The sequence below is a fragment of the Meriones unguiculatus genome, chromosome 6 (genome assembly GCF_030254825.1).
Source record: "Meriones unguiculatus strain TT.TT164.6M chromosome 6, Bangor_MerUng_6.1, whole genome shotgun sequence".
Taxonomy (NCBI): domain Eukaryota; kingdom Metazoa; phylum Chordata; class Mammalia; order Rodentia; family Muridae; genus Meriones; species Meriones unguiculatus.
In genome coordinates, this window is record NC_083354.1 from 7165016 (window position 1) to 7188656 (window position 23641).

Below are 23641 nucleotides of genomic sequence, written 5' to 3' on the forward strand. Positions count from 1 at the left end.
GGAGACATGAACACACATTTTAATAAATCTAAAGGGCTATACTGGAAAAAGAAATACTAAGACGGTAGGCAGAAAATAATAACAAAAAATCTTCCAAAACGATATTCACATTAAGTCCCAGGAACATGTGACCAGTACTACCTTATGTGGCAAAAGCTTCTTTAGAGAAGGGATTTAGTGATCTAGAGATGGAGACCCATGAGCTATACAGAAGCAATCTTATTTATTTTCATTTATAGAGATTCTAGAGAATTCAAGATACATTTCACACACACACACACACACACACACACACACAAACCTGTTTAAGTCGGAGGAGGGCTTTTCATATTTGGAGATAATCAGAACTATGTAACTTATATTCAATTAGAAAGGACATCATAAGGATGGACATGCAATTAAAAAGTTTCCAAGATATAGTTACTTATAGCCAATAAAGAAAGCAAGGTGATTCTACATTGAACCACAGAGCAGGGCACTCTTTTTATTTTTTTCTGCTACCTACAAATATGAATATGTGTAACACTTACCAAGGCAAACTGCAAATATTCTCATTATAAACTTGAGAGAAATATTACTAACGTGTGTTTCCCAAGGAATGCGTTTTAGCTCATAAGCATAAGTCAGTTTGTTTTTCTGCACTTAGGAGAACTGCACAAATAATTTTTAATACTAAAATGAAAATATGATACAGGAGGAAGAATCTGTCATCATATACTTAGATATGAGACCCAGTCTTTTCATTACAGGTTAATTAAGTATTTTGAATGAGTCTTTTAACTTTCCTGACCTCAGTTTGTTCATATATTAACTTAAGATAGCATTAATAGCCATTACATGGATCTGAGTTGTGGTCACTACAGATAATGGACTCTCAGTGTGAATACTTTTAAAGCTGTAAGGTAGATTATGAAGTCAGACTGCTATTAATTATCTTGGAAAGAGATACTGAAATATACAGTATGCTTTGAAATTAAACTGAACAAAGTGCTGTTCTATATGCTCCTTCTTCCTCAACCTGAACACTGAAAGTTAAAACTACTGTGAAAATCTAACAATGGTTTGCTTAAAAACCGATGCAGTTATCAAAAAGAGCACTTAGATTGTACCTTAAGACAAAAAATATTTTAATGAACACTTATGATATTAAAGAAAAACTGCAAAGAAACTATCCTATATTTAAAAAATGGCACTATGCAATGGGTCATGGGACCTGTGGTGCTTTGAATGAAAATGGTCTCCACAGGCTTAATAATCAGAAAGCTTAGCCATCAATTGGTAGACTATTTGAAAAAGATTAGGTGTGGCCTTTTCGGGAGTGGGCCCAGATAAGTGGTGGCCTTTTTGGAGGTGGTATGCTACTAGGGGTAGGTTTTGAGGTTTCAAAAGCACACACTAGGTATCCCCTCCCTCTCTTTCTCTCTCTCTCTTTCTGTGTGTCTGACTGTCTGTCAGTTTCTCTCCCTCTCTCTGTCTCTGTCTTTCTCTCTTTCTTTGCCTGCTGTGGATGGGTCAGGATGTAGTTCTAAGTCATTTCTCCAGAACCATGCCTACCTACCTGCTGCCAGGCTCCCTGCCATGATAATAGCGGATTAACCCTCTGAAACTAATCAAGCCCTAATTCAATGCTTTCCTTCACAAGAGTTGCTTGATCATGTTGTCTCTTCAGATCAATGACTAAGACAGAACCTTAATCTTGAAATCCACTTATTTTTCTTTTCTTGACAAATAATGTAAAACAATGCCAACTTAGTCTAGTTTTTTTTTTTTTTTAAAAAAGTCTTTCTGGCACACTCTAAATAAACTGATGAATGTCTATGACAAAACAAAATAATGACAGAGGATAGCAAAGACTTTGAGTAGGAACAAAAGTTATAAGAAAAAAAGCTATAGCACTATTGCAATGATGCTCCACTTCACAGTGAAAAAAAATGTGTAACCAATGCTAATATCAGCACAGAATGAAATTAATAGCTTATATGCCTCACTGATCAACATAATTATGACAAGAATGATTTTAAGATATAACTAAGGAACACAGAATAATGGAAAAGAGGAGGCCTGATTTCATGAACCATATTCTTCAGATTTATCTACAAATTGCCTGAAATTAGTCTGAGGAAATATCAAATATCACCTTGATTCTGGCAAAAAAAAAAAAAAAAAAACACATACAGCCAAACAAACAACAACAACAAAACAAACAAAAACCCCCCAGCCATTTCCGCAGAAGAAAACAATGCAGCCAGTCCTAATGAGAACTGATAATCTAGGGTCAGATAGAAGGGGAGAAGGACCTCCCCTATCAGGGGACTAAGGGAGGGACATAGGGGGAGAAGAGGGAGAGACGGATTGGGAGGAGATGAGGGAGGGGACCACAGCTGGGATACAAAGTGAATAAATTTTAATAATAATTAATAAAAAATTAAAAAAAACAACCCAGCCATTTATGAGGAAATGATCAATTATAAAATTCAACATCAAAGCCACATGATGGAACTTCATGGAAAGAGACCAGTGCAAACAGTCAAGGAAACTGACTGGCACTCAGACTCTTAATTTATAGTAGAGTTCCATAACTGAAATAGAAGGAAAGAAATTCCAGGATATCCTACTAATCACTGCAAGCTGCAGCTATGGAAGTTTGGTGAGGGTACAAAATGTCTAATGACAAATGCACACACGCCAGGAATGTATCCACCATGTCAGTAAGACATGCTCTTAGGGAACGAACTGATGGTCCCTAAATGTATGGGCATGTAGGAGACATAAATAGCCACACGTTTTCACCCTATTTTCAGTTCAAAGAAGCCCGCATCAGGGGCCTGGAGATATGGCCCAGAAATTAAGAGTACTTGCTTCTTTGCAGGAGATTTAGCCCAGTTCTCTCACCCACATGGAGGGTAAGAACTGCCCCAACTCCCACTCCAAAGGGTTCAATCCCTTCTCTCCTCTTCAGTCACAACACATGTGTTTCACAGTGACTTAATGTATGTGGTGCACAAGTATTACACAGGCAAAAACAGACATACACATAAAATGAAAGTAAGTACTTTTTTTTTTTTGAGAGGAAGCGCTCACTGGAATACTAGTGCTCAGGCAGAACACAGGTTTACTGTTCAAGAAGAAAAGCAGAGATGTGAAATATATATTTAGAGTTTATATGATGTTAAACAGCGTGTTAATTATGTACTTCATCAGTGAAAATTTCCAACAACACTACGATGCTGCCATATCTCAGTTCTACTTTACAGAGATGCAAGTTAGGTGACCTCTTCAAGGTCACAGCTAGTAAACAAAACTTTCAGTAGACAAATTTCAGCTGTAATTCTGTGTTTAAAATACTAGTTTTTCATTTTTTTTTGTTGCTGGTGTTTTGTTATGTTTTGTTTAGATTTCGCTCGCTCTAATGTAGGCATTCAGCCCTACGCCTGTATTTTCTTTATAAAACAACTTTTGGGTAAAAACCATACATGCTGGTAAATTTTCATTCACCTTAAAATACTTTTAAAGTTTCTTTTGCTTTTGTACTCACTCCTCATGATTGCTAAATGGTTTAGTTTCTACATTCTTATAAAAACTCCCATTTCATTTATTTTTATTCTATTATAGTTTTATTACCCTGTTGTCAGAAAAGATCCACTGAATGATTTTAGACTTTTACAGTCACCAAGGCTTGTTCTATGACTCATTTGTGATTTATTCTGGAGAGAACTGTAAGTATGCTTCAGAAGACTGAGCATTCTTCTTCTCTTGAGTGGGGAACTCTGTCAATGCCAACTAAAACCATTTGGCCTACACTGTTGCTCAAGCAGATGCTTCCTTTATTGACTTTCTCTCCAGATGTGCCATCCATCACTGTAAATGAAGGATTAAAGTCTACCAGGGAGAGCAAACGCAGCCCACAATTAGGAGGATGAATACAATGGTGAAAATTAGAAGAGAAAAAAAAATGAGAGCAAAAGAACCACTTTAAAAATCAAATCAAAATTATTTTCATATAATGAAAAAATGGGGAAATCTTAAAACAGACACAAGAAAAGTAATATTCAGAACATAAGGAGGCACATTGGGTGGCTTGGGCATAAAATGAATATTAAGAAACTACTATCTGAACAATCTTAAGAAACTGAATAAGAGAATAAATCAGTAAACTCCTAGAAAAACAAAACTTAAACGGTACTGGATTAAGAAGGAATAGGAAGTATTGACAGACTAATGACTAATATGAAACAAGGTAGTAATAATAATGAAAAAAAAAGTCTTGGCATCACACCCCACTACTTTTACAGATAATTCTTATTAAAAAAAAAAAACAAAATAAATAAAGACTCGCAGCTAATTAATTCTTCTTATAACCTACCTAAATACAGAAAGAATTTCAAAACACCTCTGAGAACTATCAAAGATCACTAAAAACAAGAGAGATAATACTTTATGAAAAAAAAAAACAGAATTTGACAATATCTCTGAATTTAGGTGACAAAGTCTTTGGTGGAATGCAAAGCAAATTCAGCATTATAATGATCAAACATTGTGTTCACTTAAAATATGTCACAGGGATGCAAGGAAAGTTAATTTCTTGCCAGTCAATCAATATGATGCAACATATTAGCCATAAGAATTAGAGAGAGAGAGATAAAGGAACAATCTCAACAGTTTGGGAAAAAACATTTGATAAACTATGACTAAAACAATATAGATATTGTAGGGTCTCATCCCAATACAAAAAAGGATACGAGCAAAAAGCATACTGCTAAAAACATGATCAGTAAACTGTTAAATACTTTCCTCTAGGTTTTGAAAAGGGTAGGGATGTTCACCATTACCATTTCTCACCATGATGTTATAGATCTTGTCAGAGGAACTGAGAGAAGTGGGAGGGAATGGAGAAAGGGTGAACTGTTTTTTTTTTTTTTATTATTCTTTAAATTTTTACTTTGGCACATTTCTATTTATTATTATATTTAATAATGCCCTTTATATACTTCAAATAATTGCATGTGTGTCATGAACCGTTTAATTTAGTCTTTTTTTTATTTTTTTATCAGTTACATTTTATTAACTCTGTATCCCAGCCCTGTCCCGATCCCTCATTCCCTCCCAGTCCCTCCCTCCCTCCCTCATCTCCACCGTGCCCCTTTCCAAGTCCACTGATAGGGGGGACCTCCTCCCCATTCATCTGATCCTGTTTTATCAGGTATCTTCAGGACTGGCTGCAAAGCCCTCCTCTGTGGCCTAACAGGACTGCTCCTCCCTTTGGGGGTGGGGAGGCCAAAGAGCCAGTCATTGAGTTCCTGTTAGAAATAGTCCTTGTTCCCCTCACTTTGGGAAACCAATGCAGACAAATGGTGGGATCTAGAAAAGATCATTCTGAGTGAAATATCCCAGAAGGAGAAAGACAAACATGGGATATACTCACTTATATAGACCTATAAGATATGATAAACATAATGAAATCTATACACCTAAAAAAGATAATCAATTGAGCGGACATGGGGTAAGATGATCAATCCTCATTTAGAAAGACAGATGGGATGTGCATTGAACGTATGACAGGAGTCTACTGAGCGCATCTGAAAGACTCTAACTAGCAGTGTTTTCAAAGCAAAGACTCATGACCAAACTTTTGGCAGAGCACAGGGAATCATAAGAAAGAAGGGGAGTTAGTCTGATGGGGAAAGTATAGGAGCTCCACAAGGACCAAATATATCTGGGCACAGGGTCTTTTCTGAGTCTGACATTCAACCAAGGACCATGTATGGATATAACCTAGAACCTCCACTCAGATGTAGCCTGTGGTAGCTCAGTGAACTGTGTTTCTTACTGTCTGATTTTGTCTCTTCCCTGTCTTGTCCTAGGGCCCCCACTTTTGTTTTCACTTTCTTCTTGCTGTGACATTAACAGGCTGAGGGGGAAAAAAACATTCCATATTTATATGTAGCAAATAATTCACTGTATGTGTGGATGGGTTTTACTTATAGATTGTAAATTTGAGAAAAAGTAGATAAAAGAGAATATCTGCTCCAGAGATTTTTCTAAGCACTAGACCTTACATGAATGAATAGTGGAAATACATCCATCTTTTTCTACAGATGGGTAGTTGGCCATAAAGGCTCCCCTACACTGTGTCCTTGGGTACTGGGATATCTTTGATCCACAGACTTTAAGAAAGGAATAGCAATTATTTTTTTTTCTGCACAAGGCCTCACCTATATACCTATAAAAAGCCTGGCTACTCCCGGGAAATACATAGTAATTAACAGGGTAGAAAGTTTCCATAGCTTCTGAGTTGATCCTGGCATGGATTGAGAGTCTGATTGCTTCTTACTTGGTGAAACCCATAAGTTCCAGTGTTTTTTAAGCACTTCACAATTCCTGCCAAGTGTTGTCAATAAGGGAAGCACTTAAGGAAGGCCTCCAGTGACAAAAGAGAGACTCATTGCTGAGGCCAGGAGAACAAGAAGGCATTACATACTGGAATTCTGAAGTCAGCTGCTATGTTCTGAGTACCTGGGGTGATTATCCAAGATGCAGGCTTCCTATGGTCAACAGGGATTATGTAGTGTCTAAATTTTCTGCCCCTGATCCTGCTTTCCCCTTTGCCTGACAGCAGTCTGGTCTCTGTGGCCAGGGGATCTCTAAGAGGGCAAAGGATACTCTTGCTGGCTGAGTGTCCTTGCATGTGTCCATTTTTCCTCCCAATTAGATATCCCTGTTCTACCAGTAATGGCTTCATGTTGTTCCTCTTGAAGATGTACCCTCTCTGTGACTGCTTTCTATTACAGGTACTACTTGAACCCTTGGCATGATGGTTCTGTAGTGAGATCTAATGGGAAGAAGGAGATGAGCAGCCAGTTTCTGTTGAACAACTGGCAGAATAGTTGTCAAGTATCAATGGCCTGAATGCAGCACAGATCTGAAAACTTGCTGGCCAAATCGAAAAGTACCCATGACCTGCACATAATTTGTTTCAGTTGAGTGACATCAGACTCTGGGCCAAATCACAATTACCTCTTGAAAGGCCTTCAGCCTGTTAGTCTGGGAAACAGACAGAAATGTGATGAGCACCAGAGGTAAGGCTGTGAGGGAGGGCCAACCTGCCTGTCAGCTGTGGTTAATGGCTAAGAGACCTAGTTTTATGAGGGTCAGGGGGAAGTTTAGAGTCCCGTAAAGACAATCTCAGGGTTGTTCATCTAATCTTTGTGTGGTTCTGCTCAGCTGGGCCTGAAGCGTCAGTGTGGCTAATATGAGACCAATACCATTGAGGTGGGAAGGCTTTCCTAAGGATCAGCACACAGAGACTACTCCATTTTGTAAGCCAGACTTGGTAAAATCTTCAAGTTTCCCTAATGGTGCTGGTTTCGGTGGCCTAAAAGCCAAAGAAAATGCCAGAATTGTGTGATGACTAGATGTGCTATGTGTGTTGTGAAGGGCGGAGCCAGAGAAATGGAGCGACCCAAGTCCTTTAGAACCCAGAAGATCATGAGTGAATCCTAAATATTGAACACTGAGCTGTTTACAATGTTGGACTTTCATGTTGCTGTAATGTGCTTGTAATTGTGCCCTGGTTCTTCCCTCTTGGAATTAGAATAGTCAGATTTCTGCAAGGGGCAAGATTTTCTGAACTGGTAAGTGGATGGGTCCCAGAAATGGGAAGAACCAGTCTTGACTCAAACTCTCCTAGGAGATTAATGAGCTAATGACCATGAGCCTATCTGCCTCCTTTCCGCACCTGGCTCTCTTTAGCACTGTGACTGCTCATAGATGAGGTACTGCTGGTGCAGAACAAGACCCATCATGCAGGTAATCCCAGGTAATCATGCAGGATCCATTACCCAGGTAAACAGAGCTTCCGATTTCTGTTTGGGTTGTTCTGGTGCTTTATTTTGATGCTAATTACTGGCCCTCAAGATCTAGTTACCTGATTGTTGTTTTATAAACCAGCCTAAGACATTTTACCTGATTGGTTGATTAAAGGCCTATAACTGGGCAGGACAGAATGGGGTAGGCGTGGCTCAGAATCATGGGAGACAGCCAGGCTGATGGGAAGAGAGGAGGGAGGAAGACGCCAAGGATGGATTAGCAAAACCACATGGGCCTGGAGAAAGGACTCCAATGAAAGGAAGGACTGGCATGGAAAGGCCCAGATGAAAAATATAATCAAGTATTTTGGAATTATGGATGGTTAAGGAGGGTGGCATTGGATGGGGCAGGGAGATGAATGGTGAGGTTATTGAGACAGCGTAGGTGAAAGATCTGCCCAGCCCAAAGAAATATGACAGATATAAAATCTATCAGGTGTCTGTGTCTTACTATTTGTGATAGTGGGTTAAAAATACCACTATAATAATCATAGGACAAGTAATAAATAACATATAGCCCAACACCCATTTTATATTTATGACAGGTTTCCCTGAGAGCTTGTGTGGTTCAAGGAAGGAGGAAACTGAGAGATGGGAATGCTCCAAGCCATGGGTAAGGTGCATTTAATAGCATACCCAGTCTGAGCTCTCCAGGTATTCTCTGCTGGCAGACTGCACATTCCCATCCAGGTCAACTAGGGAATGAAACAACCCTGACCCAAGGCTTCTCTGTTTCTCTTTATCCTCATTGCAGATGGGACAAACTGATTTTAATAAAGTAACCTATCAGTTGCCTTTCCAAACACTGAGCAGAATTAGAATTAAATCCTCAGATACTCAAACAAACCGACAAACCTCTCTTTTTTCTCAAGTCACAAAGAAAATAATTCTTTATTAGGATGCTGTAATTATATTTTCCCTTAGATTCTTTCAAGTCTAAATTTAAACAGATCATCTGTAATGATGAATATACAACCTTCTTTGATTGCTATTATAGGAATAGAAATGTCATGAAATTAGGATTTCACATTGATGTTAACTCCTATATAACTTTAAGAAATCATGTCAATTGCTGTCCATTTGATTGACAGCAGGAAATGAACTCTATATGGGACTAGTCCTTGGGTGCTATGGGTAGAGGGAAGTGCTACTAATGTGTTCTGATCAATACAAAATTCCTAAATCCACCCTCAGTAGATTTTACTGCTAATACCTATGAAAGGATGAAAAACAGTGACTGCCATTTTGAGGTCACTCAAATATAAATATAGATTTGTAAGTGGAGGCTGGCAATGAATTTGAAAGAGAGCAAGAAGGGGTGTACATAAAGTTATGGATGTAGAGAAAGAGAAATGTTGCAATGACAACTTCAAAAATAAATTTAAAAAATGACACCTAAGTAAAACTTAAAACCCTAAAATGTAAGGATGTAAATTTGTACTAGTATCACACATTTAAATTTTCTCAAAATCTAATTAAGGCTTTTAAAAAGCTTAGAAATATGCTTTCAGCATTTGTTAAGATTCTGCATGCATATACCTGGTTTGTTATATGCCCCCATTGACTTTCTTTTGATAGGAAGTGTTGCCCTGTTATCCCTTGGAAAATCTCCTTGCAGGAATTCTGGCTCACTTATATTCATTCACATAACCTTCTTGTTAGCAGAGTCAAAAGATAACCGTTTATTACAGACTTCCAAGCAATTGCTATACCAAGTCTAGCTAGGGTTTCAGATAGACACTGTAAAAGGTAGATTCTTCTGCCAGCTTCATCCTCCTTGATCACAGATGTACACTGCTTCTCACCCATGAACTTATAAAGACAGTAAAAGGAAAGCTTGTTGATCCCTTTTCATATCACAATGCAGAAGCCATCAGATTCATCCCATCTGGACAAATCTGTATCGGTAAGGAGGACAGGTGCTTCAAGTTGTCACTGCACTCAACAGCAAGCCTCCTCTTCAGTGTAAACCACTAGGTTCAGTTTAATGGAGGAACAATGTCTTTTGTGTATTCATTAATTGCCATGTGCTTTTTGAGCCTACCGAATCCTGGCTCTGGAGACAAGAGTTAGCCCTCCAACTTCAGTCTCAAGTATTTCATCATAAATGTTCTCCAAAGTCACCCTTTCTGAGTCAGGCTGACACTGACTCCGTGAAAGGAAAAGGAGAAAAACAAAACAGCAAGGGAGTAAAGGCACTATCACTATTATCTGATGCACTGTCTTTTGTCTTCTATTAAGTTTACCTGGGAACTGATCAAGCTCCATATTCTAATAGTATGGACACAGGTAATATTAATTTATCATGCATACATTTTAGATTCAAACTCATTTTAATAAGTTTATATTACTATTGATATGTCCCATAATGTGGCTTGGTGTGTGTGTGTGTGTGTGTGTGTGTGTGTGTGTGTGTGTTTTCCAAAATGGAAAAGAAATCTGGAAAATTTAAGCAAGTTGCCAAGGGTCTAAGCAGGTTACATAAGTTATTCAAGTGGTAAAAGTTCAGCTCATTGATGTGAAAATTCTGCTTAAACCAGATGGTATAATACTCTCTGTAATGATTACAAGGACTAGCCTAAATAATAAAAAAAAAAATTGTTCCTAATCAAAGTTTATATATGTGTTTGATTTTTCCAAGTTTTATCTATAAGAATTACACAATAGTGAAGAGTGGCAGACTGATGCAACTAACCCACTAGTCTCAGTCACCATACTTGCAGACTAAACAATGAGATCAAAAGGATTAAAACGGAAAATTCTCTCTGAGGTCAAGTAGGTCCCCGAGAATTGTGGGGCATGTCTCAAGTTTTTTTTGTTTTTTTTTTTAAATTCTGGGAGCCACCTGTTCATCACCTGTTCAGTCCTACCTTGTGAATTCAAACCAGTGTATACTCTACAATGATGAGCACCTTGGATAGGGACATCATCAAGAGAGGGAAAGAAATGTGATCTAACTGCTATCTTACTTAATGAAATCACATAATATAAACCATAAAATCTCCTGGCACCCCTTAATTTCATGTACCACAGGCATTCATTCAGTCACATATCCCATACTTTTTCTTTCATTTTTGTTTTGTATTGGTTTGGTTTTCTCCTTCCTGCATGCTTAATTTTTCATGGAAATGGAAGACTTCCAGCAAAGGCTGCACTACCCAGTGATAAGGATCTTGAATTTTTATGTCAGAATAAGGGGGCTGATTTCCCTTTGCCTCTGGCTGTTGTAGCTGTCCATTAGCAGCAGCTTATATAGCACCTGCAGTTTATCCTTTGGGTCCAGGATGAACTTTGTGCTTGCCCATGTTTTCTCTGGGCTACTGTAAAATCACATGTGATTTCCAAGTCCAGCTATTTCAAGGTTTCAACTTCCTTTGATGTCTGGGTAGTGTGGGAGGATCATGACTAGGAAGACTCTTAAGTCCCTTGTAGAAATCAGAAGTTACATTAGGCAAAACAACATGTCAACGTTAAAACAAAACAAAACAAACAAACAAACAAAATACCACCATGGAGGTCTGGTATATATTACAGAGTGCTTAAAATTACAAGACTGGTGTAACTGATCTTCTGTGTATTCAATTACCGTATTTGGAAGCCAATATTCTTCATAATGTCCAGAGGCTTAAAAAGGAGATTACTTTTCCTTCTCTAGAAATGTATCTAGAGATATCAGGTATCTCTAGAAACATTCTGTAATTGTGGGGAGTCCCTCGTTATGTTGTTAATGAAGGTCATGGAGACTCCATGTGGTGAATTCTAACAAATGACCAGTCTGCAATCAAGGTCATACAAAGGAATGATTTTGTCAGTACTTCCCAGTGAAGCCACAGTCATGCAAGGCTTTTGACTTATTCTCACAAAGATGGAAAAAGTGGTATAAGAAAGACAAGATGAGGGCAGAGTACAGGGAATCTTATGAAAGAAGGGGGTGATAGTAAGACCTGGAGAGGACAGGAACTCCACAAGGAGAGCAACAGAACCAAAATATCTGGGCACAGGGGTCTTTCCTGAGACTGATATTCCAACCAAGGACCATACATGGATATTACCTAGAACCCCTGCACAGTTATAGCCCATGGCAGCTCATGGGAACAGGGACTGTCTCTAACTTGAACTCAGTGGATGGCTCTTTGACCACCTCCCCCTGAGAGAGGGAGCAGCCTTGTTAGGCCACAGAGCGGGACAATGCAGCCAGTCCTATGGGACCTGATAGGCTAGGGTCAGATGAAAGGGTGGAGGACCTTCCTATCAGTGGACTTGGAGAGGGGTTTGGGAGGAGATAAGGGTGGGAGGGTGGGATTGGGAGAGAATGAGGGAGGGGGCTACAGCTGGCATACAAAGTGAATAAACTGTAATTAATATAAAAAAATTAAAAAAGAGAAAAGACTAGATGAGGTAGAGAGTTGTCTCAAGTCCAAGAGACTCCTGAGGGCAAGATCATCAACTGGTCTTGGTGGTACAAAAGAGGAGGAGAAGATGATAAATTTTGGATAGCTACAAAGCCTTATCCAGCAAGAAAATACGTCTGAAACTTAAAATTTGGGCATGTTCAATAGTTCAAGAAATATACCTCCAAACATTTTAATGGCTCTAATCTATATAAGATGTTCCTTGGACAACTATCTCTCACTAGTTAATCTCTTCACGGTAAGTAAAATGATGCCCAGATGTATGACTGCAAACCTCAATTCACAACAGCATTTGCTTACAGTCAAAAGAGAAAAACACACTATTGCTTTAATCTAAAACTTGGATTATGAGCAAATATCTAGAAGACACATGGGAAGGACATCTTATTTATTCTAGCCACTTCAACAACCATCAAAAAGCCTGTAGGCAGACACTGGCTTCATCATTGTAGAGAGCAGCCTTCTAGGACAAACAAAAGTATGCAGGTGTCAGATCAATACGTGTTCTTTTGACCCTGTCAAGATATTCTAATGGACTTCAGTTTGAACATTTAAACCGGACTACTTTGGCTTCCGGCTCCTTGACTAGGACTTGCGATGTTAATAACTTTCATCTTTACTTCCCCTCCACATCCCTTTCCAGACACTAGACATGAGGAACTGCATCACTGAAGTCACAAAGTGTGAACTCTGGGCATTAGTATTCATCTGGATAGGATTGCAACTTCTTGACCAATGGCAAATAAACAAGGACACAAGGGGGGAAAAGTAAAAAAGTCAAAGGCAAAAAAAAAAAAAAAAAAAAAAAAAAGAAAGAAATTACAATAGTAATTACAATAGTAAATAGAAATTACAATAGTAAAAGAATTTAAACTAGAGGCAACAGAACTTGAGGCACAGGCATCTCAAGAAAGAACAACACTGTAGCAATGGAAGGCTAGAAACACTCAACTTAGAAAGAGATGAGAGCACAGGTGCGGAAGGCCCAATTATGGACTCTCAGTCACAAACATGAACGACATATCTCTGCCAAAACAAATGCTCATATATATGGCTTCCACATTAGGTCATAATTAGATAGCATGTATTACTTACCCGGTTTATACTGTTGTTCCCTAAAATAGCCTGAAGTAGAGTTTTCTCAAATTCTTCCAACTTCTTAGAACATTTTTTAAGAATATGATTAGATAAATTAAAATCACTTGCCACTCTGGCTAATGTACCAACAGCTTCTGTCCAAAAGCTTGAAAAAGGGAGTTTGGGGTTCTGGTAAAATGTGATCAGGCCATCTAACAACTGTGAAACAGAATCAGAAACGGTAGAAGAGTCTTTTTCAAAGTGGGTTAAGTATATTTTCATACTACTGGATTCTGTCAGGCTCTTTAGTTCAAGCAGATGTTGCAGGAACTGCATGTGAGAAGACAGAGGACTATCCTTGATGGTGCACTGCTTTTTCTCAAGAGGCAGTGGTAGAAACAGTGGGGGACTGCAGCCCTCCACAAAATGCTGGGACAACTCTGGGGATTGGCTTCTTTGCTCATTTGATAAAACACATCCGGAATCATCCATCAAGGTCGAAGTGTTTTCAGAACTTGTAGGTTCCTGATCTGGCAACTGGGGGAACACATCGTGTCCTGAAACACAAAAGAACAGAAGCATTATCTTCCTGCAGCTCTATGTCTTAAGAACTACACAATGCTTCTGTTGTAAATCAAAACACTACATAAAACTTTTAACAGGGTAAGAACTGGGTGGAAGCAAAACCAGAAATGGCTTAATTTGGCAAAAGAAACAGTTTTATGCATCTTAAGATAATAGCTCTCACTCAACTACAAGCATGCTCCTAGGAAGTGACAGTCACTCCAGGGTTTTTCCTCCATGCAGAACAGAAACAGTCTTTTTTTTTTAGAAGTTTTATTTTTAATAATCTGTATGTATATGTGTCTATAGACCTCACTGCATTGTGCAGAGGCCACAAATGGGCCACAGATCCCTCTGGAACTGCAGTGGCAGGTGACTGTGAACCACATGATGTGGTTTCCAGGCCCTCTGCAAGAGCAGCAAATGCTCCTACCCACTGAGACTGTCCCCATGCCTGTCCCTCACAGTTCTGAAGTAGTTCCAAATGTGTGTGTGTGTGTGTGTGCCCTAGAAGAGAGTAATACTCAAACTGACCATGAATGATCCTTGATGCTTACACATCTTTTCTGTAGAATAGGTGTCTTAATTATTGCAAAAGCATGAGATATATTTCCATTTGTGTGTGTGTGTGCGCGCACGCACGTATGCGCACGCGTTAAGTCGACCAGACCTCATTTTTAGAGAACCCGATGTTAAGCAGTTTGTTCAATGCCAATATTACTCACTGATTTTTAAGAATTTCATTCATGAGTGCTATGTTTACACGATTTCTACCCCTGTATTTCCCCTGTACTACCCCACTCCATTTAAAATTCACAATGTCTTCTTTTAATGATTATTGCTGCACAAAATTACATGTATGTATATACACAGCCTACTAAGTATGTACATGTGTTTACAGCTAAATACTTGCTATCGGATAACCTAGTAGAGGCCATATCCCTGAAGAAAACCAATTTTTTTCTTCCTCAGCGGCCACCTTTTGCATATAGCTCTTTGGGGTGCAGCAAAGAGGCTCTTGTGTTTGCATGGGAGCTCCTGTACATCCCAATTAGAGTATTTATTGGTTTCTAGGTGTCCCATCCTTGTCACGAAATCCTGAGGGTATAGGATTATACCCTGTTAACCCTCCTGTTAACTTTCCTTTCCTTTAGTAATAACTGCATCATATGTAGAACACAAGTTAGAAGAAGAAACACTTAGTGCTATAACCTGCTACAGGCTTTGAGAAATTCTTCATGGTTAACAGGAACAATGAGCCAGGATCAATGTTTTGTCAACTTAGATAAAATCATAAAAAAAAACCCAGGCACTTATTTATTACAATAATACAATTATTGTAATAATCATCATAATAATAGTGTAAGCATTTTAGAAAACTAACAATGTTATGTTTTCTCATGCCATATGATCACCAATTTATAGTCAATGTACAATGTGCTTTTTCTCCTACTTTCTCAATCCTAGCATTGCTCATAGCTACCATTTACATCAGCAGTCAAGGTTTTCATATTAAAAAATACTCATGGCCTAATTATCTAAATAATGGATAAATGAAGTTACAGTGTGTTCTTATAGATGGAAAAAGAAATACATGTTTTTCCTTACAGAAGATTAAACCTCTTGAGTGATGCTATTAATGCATTATAATCTCTAGCAATAGCCATAAGCAAACAAAAACACATTTTTATTTTTTAAATCTCTAAGTATATTTTATTTTTATTATTATAAATTATTCAATTTGTATCCAGGCTGAGGCTCCCTCCCTCATCTCCTCCCAATCCTTCCATCCCTCTTATCCCTCTATGCCCTCGTCCACTGATCGGACAGGACTCCCTCCCCTTCTATTTGACCCTAGCCTATCAGGTCTCATCAGGACTGGCTGCATTGTCTTCCTCTGTGGCCTGCAAGGCTGCACCCCACTCCCACGAGGAGGTGATCCTAGCCACTGAATTCATGCCATACAAAGACACTGCGCCCCTTACTAGGGACCCCACGTGGAGAATGAGTATATGGGCTACATCTGAGCTGGAGTTTTAGGTCATCTCCATACATTGTCCTTAGTTGGGTTATCATTCTCTTCAGGACTCCCAGGGCTCAGTTTTTTTTTTTTTTTCGTTTTTGTTTTCTCTGTTGGTCTCCTTTTAGAGCTCCTGTTCCTTCAAGGTCTTTCTATCTCCTTCTTCTTCCAAAAGTATTCTGGCACTCTGTCTAAAGTTTGGCTATGAATCTCAGTATCTCCTTTGATACCCTGATGTATAGAGTCTTTCAGAGGGCACTTGTGGAAGGCTCATGTCCTGTTCCCTGTCTTCTCCTGCTTCCGAGGTCTATCATGTTTTTCCTTCAGAAAGAGGATTGAGCATCTTCCCTAGGGTCTTCCTTGTTGTACGGCTTCTTTAGAAATATAGATTTTAGTATGTTTATCCTATATTATTATATGGCTAATATCCACTTATGAGTGAGTATATACCATGTGTGTCTTTCTGCTTCTAGAATACCTCACTCAGGATGATCAAATGTTCCCACCATTTGCCTGCAAATCTCACAAATTTTATAATATCCTTTATTTTAATAGCTAAATAGTATTCCATTGTGTAAATGTACACAATTTCTATATCCATTTCATCCCTCCATTGAGGAACATGTAGGTTGTTTCCAGATTCTTGCTATTACAAATAGAGCTGCTATGAACATGATTGAGTAGATATCCTTGTTGTATAGTTGAGCATCTTTTGGATATATGCCTAGGAGTAGTATAGGTGGATCTTGGTAGCACTATTACTAATTATCTAAAAAAAGCACCAGATTGATTTCCAAACTTTGTACAAGTTTACATTCCCACAAGCAATAGAGGAGGGTTCCCCTTTCCCCACATCTTCTCCAGCATGTGTTGTCATTTGAGTTTTTTATCTTTTTTTTTTTTTCAATGCAGTTTATTCAGGAACATTGAACAATCCTCGGACCCCGGGGAAAGCCAGCCCACAGCTTAAATAGCCTCTGGGTAGCCAACCCAGGCGTGCCACGGGGGCAATGCAGATAGGTCCACATACATGGAAGCAAGCCAGATCCTCGGCCTTAGCCAAATGTGGAGTTGTTCGTGACAGAGAGCACTCACCATCGGGAAGGTGGAAGGCGGAAACCAGCTCCATCTTTAAGGCATAGCATTCCGCAGCTCTCTACAGTTCCCCCTTTTTGTTTTAGACGCATCAGGCAAGAGTAGAGGTCTGATCTCTGATATTAGAAATAAATTGGGACTTTGTACAGATGTTCATTTAGGTGTCATCCACCCAAAGAGCATCAGACCCGTCCAATACCTTTTTCTCAGAGGCGGGACCTGGGGCATCAACCCGCATGCAATCAGACATGCTCTTCTCTGGGTCCAAAGCGGCTGACCCTGAGTGCAGTGCTTAGCCTCGCATCCTGAGCGTATCATTTTAGCTTTTTATGGTATCCAACCATGCTTGGGGAGAATGTCCTGCTTCAATGGCTGTAAAGGCCTGAATGATCATGGCTGCATCACACTGTTGTGAGACTCTAATCTTGCATATATACCACAGGCAAACCAAGGAGACCAACACCAGAAGGCCTGCTAACACTCCCATGCCCGCCCATTCCTTCAGATGATTCATGGCTGCAGCAATCCATGTTGATAATCCTGTGGCTAGTCCTGCGTCCACTCCGGTAGAATTTACTGTGACAATGGCCACTCTCAGCTGCTCCATCGTAGTATCGAATTCTCCAGTCCAATTACCTAAAATATAGCTCGACAATTGTTTAGACAGATTTGCAGCACAGGAAAAATTCTCATGTTGTATGCTAGTGACACAAAGTCCAGCATACTTTCATTGACAGCCAGGTTGAGCGATTTGCCATAGGGTATCAATTTGCTCCTGCAAGAGGTCAATCCTCTGATTGAACACCATCAAGCTTCCTTTTAGTTGAGCATTAATTCTTTTATGTACAACTAAGGCATGAGCTACATTGGCTAAATGATTATTCAGGGTCTGAGCAGTCTGCCCAGTATGACTCATGGCTAATGCCCTGGTGGTAGTTCCAACAGCCGTCAATGAGATGGTAGTAACAATGGTGGCTGTAGAGTTTTTTATCTTAATCATTCTGAGGGGTGTAAGGTGAAATCTCAGGGTCATTTTGATTTGCATTTTCGTGATGACTAAGTATGTTGAGCATTTCTTTAAGTGTTTCTCTGCCATTAAATATTCCTCTATTGAGAATTCTCTGTTTTGCTCTGTACCCCATTTTTAATTGGATTACTTGGTTTGCTGATGTTTAATTTCTTCAGTTCTTTATATATTCTGGATATTAGCCCTCTGTCAGATATAGGGTTGGTGAAGATACTTTATGAATCTTTAGGCAGCCATTTTGTTTTGATGACAGTGTCCTTTGCTTTACAGAAGCTTTTCAGTTTCATGAGGTCCCACTTACTTATTGTTGATCTTAAGAGACTATGCTGTTGGCATTCTGTTCAGGAAGTTGTCTCCTGTGCCAATGAGTTCTAGGCTCTTCCCCATTTTTTCTTCTAACAGATTTAGTGTGTCTGGTTTTATGTTGAAGTCTTTGATCCACTTGGGCTTTACTTTTGTACAGGGTGATAATATGGATCTGTTTGCATTTTTCTACATGTAGACATCCAGTTAGACCAGTAAAATTGGTTAAAGATGCTATCTTTTCTCCCATTGTATGGTTTTGTCTTTTTTTGTCAAAAATCAAGTATCTTTAGGTATGTGAGTTTATTTCTGGGTCTTCTATTTGATTCCATTGATTCTGTTTCTATGCCAGTACCATCCAGTTTTTATTACTGTTGCTCCATAGTACAGCTTGAGATCAGGGATGGAGATACCTCCAGAAGATCTTTTATTTGACAGGATTGTTTTAGTGATTCGGGGTTTTTTCTTTTTCCATATGGAAATGAGAATTGTTTTTTCATGTTCTGTAAAGAATTATGTTGGTATTTTGATGAGAATTGCATTGACTCTGTAGATTGCTTTTGGTAGGATAGCCATTTTCATTATGTTAATCCTACTGATCCATGAGCATGGGAGATCTTTCTATCTTCTGATATCTTCTTCAATTTCTTTCTTCAGAGACTTGTAGTTTTTTTTTTTTTTTCTGTACAGGAAAGACACATTTTTAAATGTCCAAACCTATTTGTGAAATTTACAGCATCGAAACAGCAATGTACCTGTTAGATGTTTAGAGAGTATTCCACTGCAGCAATCAGAACCTTGTCTGCTTGGATATGTTTTCAGAGCAGATATCAAAAACTAATAGGAAACATTATTTCAAGTACACATCACAGAATACCCCATCCAACAAAACAGACATTCTTCTCAACAGCTCCTGGAACCATCAGCATTTTATTATCTCACCCCACAGTAGGCCACAAATCAAATCTTAAAAATATAAACTACACAAATACTTAAACAATGCACTTTGTAAGAACCTGTGGACCACTGAAGAAAACATGGAAGAATTTTAAAAGCAATTAGAACTAGATAAAAAAAGAAACATAACTTAACAAAACCTCTGAGCTATATACCCAAGTCAGCACTAACAGCAAAGTTCATAATTATACACGTTCTTTAAAGAAGAGATGAGGTCTCAAATAACTTAATGAACTACCATAAAACCTTACAAAAACAGTAACAATCAAAACCAAAAGCAGTAGATGGCAAAATATTATAAATAGCAGGGTGCCTACACCTTATTGATACATCTTTTACAAAACTCCTGCAACTAAGGTTTAGGGAACATTGCTGTAGAGGAGACAAATTATAAGAGCCAAAAGACCAGAAATTTTGTGAGATTGTGATACCTAGAAATGCAAAGGGAGTTGGACCCATGCTGCCTCAACATTATGGCTGCCTAAAAGAAGACCAGAAAAATACCAGTAGGTATGATAACATGGAAGTAAGAAATTTCACAAGGCCCCAACCCAAGATGAAGATCTATATTCAATTGAGAACTGCTAAGAGACGGAAAGTTATTTTATCCCAGGGACAATCCCTCTAATTTGTTATCTAATATTAAGTAGTCAGTCCTGAACATATGTGTGTGTATGTGTGTGTGTGTGCAATATTAAACAGACTTACAAGGTTGTATTTAAATGTTTATAAATTTATATGTAACAATAGGAATTAATGAAACAGAAGTCATAAATTTGGGAGAAAGTGAGAAAGGAGACATGGAAAGAAATGTACAGTGCAGAAGGAAGAGGGAATTATATATATATATATATATTTTTTTTAAATTTATCAAATAGAAAATTCTAAATAAAGGGTAAAAGATTTATATTATCTGAAGAGAAACCAGAGTATAAAAGAAAAATTTTTAAAGATTTCAACAGATTGAGTAAACATGTCCATTCCTAGATTAAGAAGAATTTCCTGCTAACAAACAAACAAAAAAACACAATAAACAACTTCAGTGCTTGCCCTCTAAGCAGCCCTCTGTCCAGCAGGATTCTAGACCTTAACTTTACTGCCCTTTGGACCACATAATTCTTTTCTGTGAAAACCGAAGGCTTTCTTAGGCATCTTGTGTAAGATGTTCAGGGTCTCTAGATGCCAGAAACAACACCATTTCTGTGTCCAGATACTGCCGAAAGTGTCCAACTGAAATGCTTGGTCGTACAGGGGAAGAATGATGGAGGCTGAGAATACTGGTCTCAGGAATGGGCCCTTCCTTGCAGACCTTGGAGGAGTGGCCAACCAATGACTGGTCTACGGTGAGGCCCATGCCATGAAAGGGAGCCCAACAACGCCTGATGAGGAAGGAGAACTCAATAGCCTAGAGACCCAGCACTACGCGGAGAAACCTTGTCTTGAATCCACTCCCCGAAAACAAACAAACAAACAAACAAACAAACAAAAACTTAAACATAAAGACTAGAGAAGAAATGAATAAATGAATAAAATGGAAACAAAAATAATACATAGACCAGATAAGACAACTTTATTTAGTATATAAAGTATATATTTATTTATTCAACTATATAAATTTATTTATGGACACATATATATGTATATACATACATTTATACTTCTACAATGTCCTACATGTATTAAAGTCCTTTTAAGTAGACAATTTAGGTTACGAGAGGAGAAAAGTAATTATTAATATCACAACTGTAAACCCCACGACTTACAACAATGACATGCCTCTAAAAATATATTGGTGCATTAGTGGCACAAATGTTATGGGAGGAACCAAACACACTTGTATTGGATTTAAAGCCACTCCATGGAATGGGACTCATCCATGTCACTGTGAAAGTGACCAAGAATCTGAAACTAGATAGGTCATGAAGATACCTGATAAAACAGGGTCAGATGAAAGGGGAGGAGATCCTCCCCAATCCATGGACTTGGAAAGGGGCAGGGAGGAGATGAGGGAGGGAGGGTGGGGGTGGGAGGGAATAAGGGAGCGGGATGCAGCTGGGATACAGAATTAATAAGATGTAATTAATAATAAGATTTATAATAATAAAAAAGAAAAAGAAAAGAACTTCCTACGTTAAAACTAAAAAAAAAAAAAAAAAAAAAAACAATTCCATGAAAGAGAATTCATGCCTAATATCATAAACCTGTCAAAAGCCTATTCAAGGAGGCCAGGATGGGAAGAGCACTATTGATGGTTTTGCTAAATGCACATGAACTTAAACCACCATATAAACATGCATATTCATACTTACAGACTAGTAATAATATTAATCTTACTTTAAAAATTGATTTTTGCAGTGGGCAATAGTTAATACAAAGACCCTTAATTGGTTAAAGTATCGAGAATAATAATAGCAAAAGTACCATTATGAAGTAACAATGAAAATAATTTTATGTTTGGGGTCACTACACCATGAAGAGATGTATGAAGGGGTTGGAGCATTAGAGGTTTGAGAACCATTGCATTAGATCTCCTACAATCATAGAAAGGCAGGATAATGTAAAAATGGTTATAATACTGAGTGTAATCTATGGATAAATGCAATTCCAATTAAAATGCTAATTATTTTTTCTCAAAATGAGACAAAAAATAGGAAATAAAAAAAAGATGATAAACTAGTGGTTCTAAACCTGTGGGTCCCCACCGTTTTGTGGGTTGAATGGGTCCTTCATGATTCATTACGGTAGCAAAATAACAGGAAGTAGCAATGAAATAATTTTATGGCTGGGAGGGGGGTCACCAAAACATGAGCAACTGTATTAGAGGGTCCCAATGTTAGGAAAGTTGAGAATCACTGAAAACAGTTATATACCCAAGCAGAATGAGGAATCCCTATCTCAAGCTATCCTACAGAGCCAGAGTAGCAACACTGCATGGTAGGAATACAAAATCAGACATGTAAAAAGAACAGAGGAACTAGACTAGATAAAAATCCTCACAGTAATACTCAGAGGACTTCAGAAAAAAAAAAAAAAGACAAAATTATACACTGGAGAAAGGACAGCCATTCAAACACATGGGGCTGAAAAATTGATTATCTACATGGAAACAAACAAACAAACAAAAATGAAATGAGATCTGTATCTCTGTACCTCTCTCTCTGTATAAAGTCAACTCAAAATGAATTCCTTAATATAAGACCTCAAATTCTGAAACTATTAGAGGAAATCTTAAGAAAAACTCTTCAACATATAAGCACATTCAAGGATTCGAATAGTTCAGAAAATTATACCAAAAATGAGCGTGTGATTATATGAAATTAATAGGCTTCTGCACAGGAGAGAAAACAACAACAAAAACTTGACTGAGTAAACAGAAATCCTTCTGAGTGAGATGACTCTTTCTTAATTGTGCTATTGTGCTGAAGTACGGAGGATAACAGCTCTCCAACTTGGTATACATGATCTTCCTAACAGGTTTATCACTGGATTTGATAGAGATAAAATACACATAAATAAATTGATATTGTACACAGACAAACAGTGTACACTCAATAAATATAAGCCATTGCTATAAAATACCAGCACTTTTATGAAACGTACAGTAAAATAATATACAAAGACATAGGGAATGAGATAGTAACTAAAAGCTGTAACAAATACCACCTACTGAAGTCTACAATTTCTGCATGTGTCTCTCCTACATACTGAGACCTATAAATATTCTACTTCATTTTGCTGAACCACAGACATCACATTTACTGTTTCTAAATTCCAACATAAATCTATTTGCCATTTCAAGATACATCTCAAGTATGGTCAGTAAATAAAGAATAAAGTATAATTAATGTAAAAATGAAATAAAATTGTTATAAAATTAAAATATTTGTATTATATAAATAATGTATATAAATTGTTTATAGCTATTATAATTTCTTAAAAAACAAAAACAAAAATAGAGCTGGTACCTTCCTGTAACATACCCTGACCTGGAAATATTCACTTCTGGTTCAAAGGTAATATATGCTCATTCAATCAATTTTTGATGTCTTATCTCACTCACTTTTATAACCTTTACACGATCCCTAAAACTAAACCTACAGATCTGTTGTAAAGATAATATATTCTGTATCCTCTATAAGCCCCATGAAGTTCATGATTAACAAACTGAAGATGTCTCTATACACATACAAAGGCAAAATTCATGTCTATTCTATGTATTCTCTCTTGCAACTAATTTCACTAATCCTTCTGTCATTGGGTACAGTATTATGGATAAACCTAGTCTCCTTTCTCATCAATACACATACAGTGAAATTCCCTA

The 23641-nt window shown here is 38.0% G+C and overlaps 1 protein-coding gene across 1 annotated transcript in view; it reads right to left on the reverse strand.

The window, feature by feature from the left end:
* Window positions 1–23641, reverse strand: part of Mei4 (meiotic double-stranded break formation protein 4) — a 191645-nt gene that overhangs the window by 104737 nt on the left and 63267 nt on the right. Inside the window, exon 3 of the mRNA XM_060384692.1 lies at window positions 13373–13911. Coding sequence (XP_060240675.1) covers window positions 13373–13911 — 539 coding nt within the window. The remainder of the gene's footprint in view (window positions 1–13372; window positions 13912–23641) is intronic.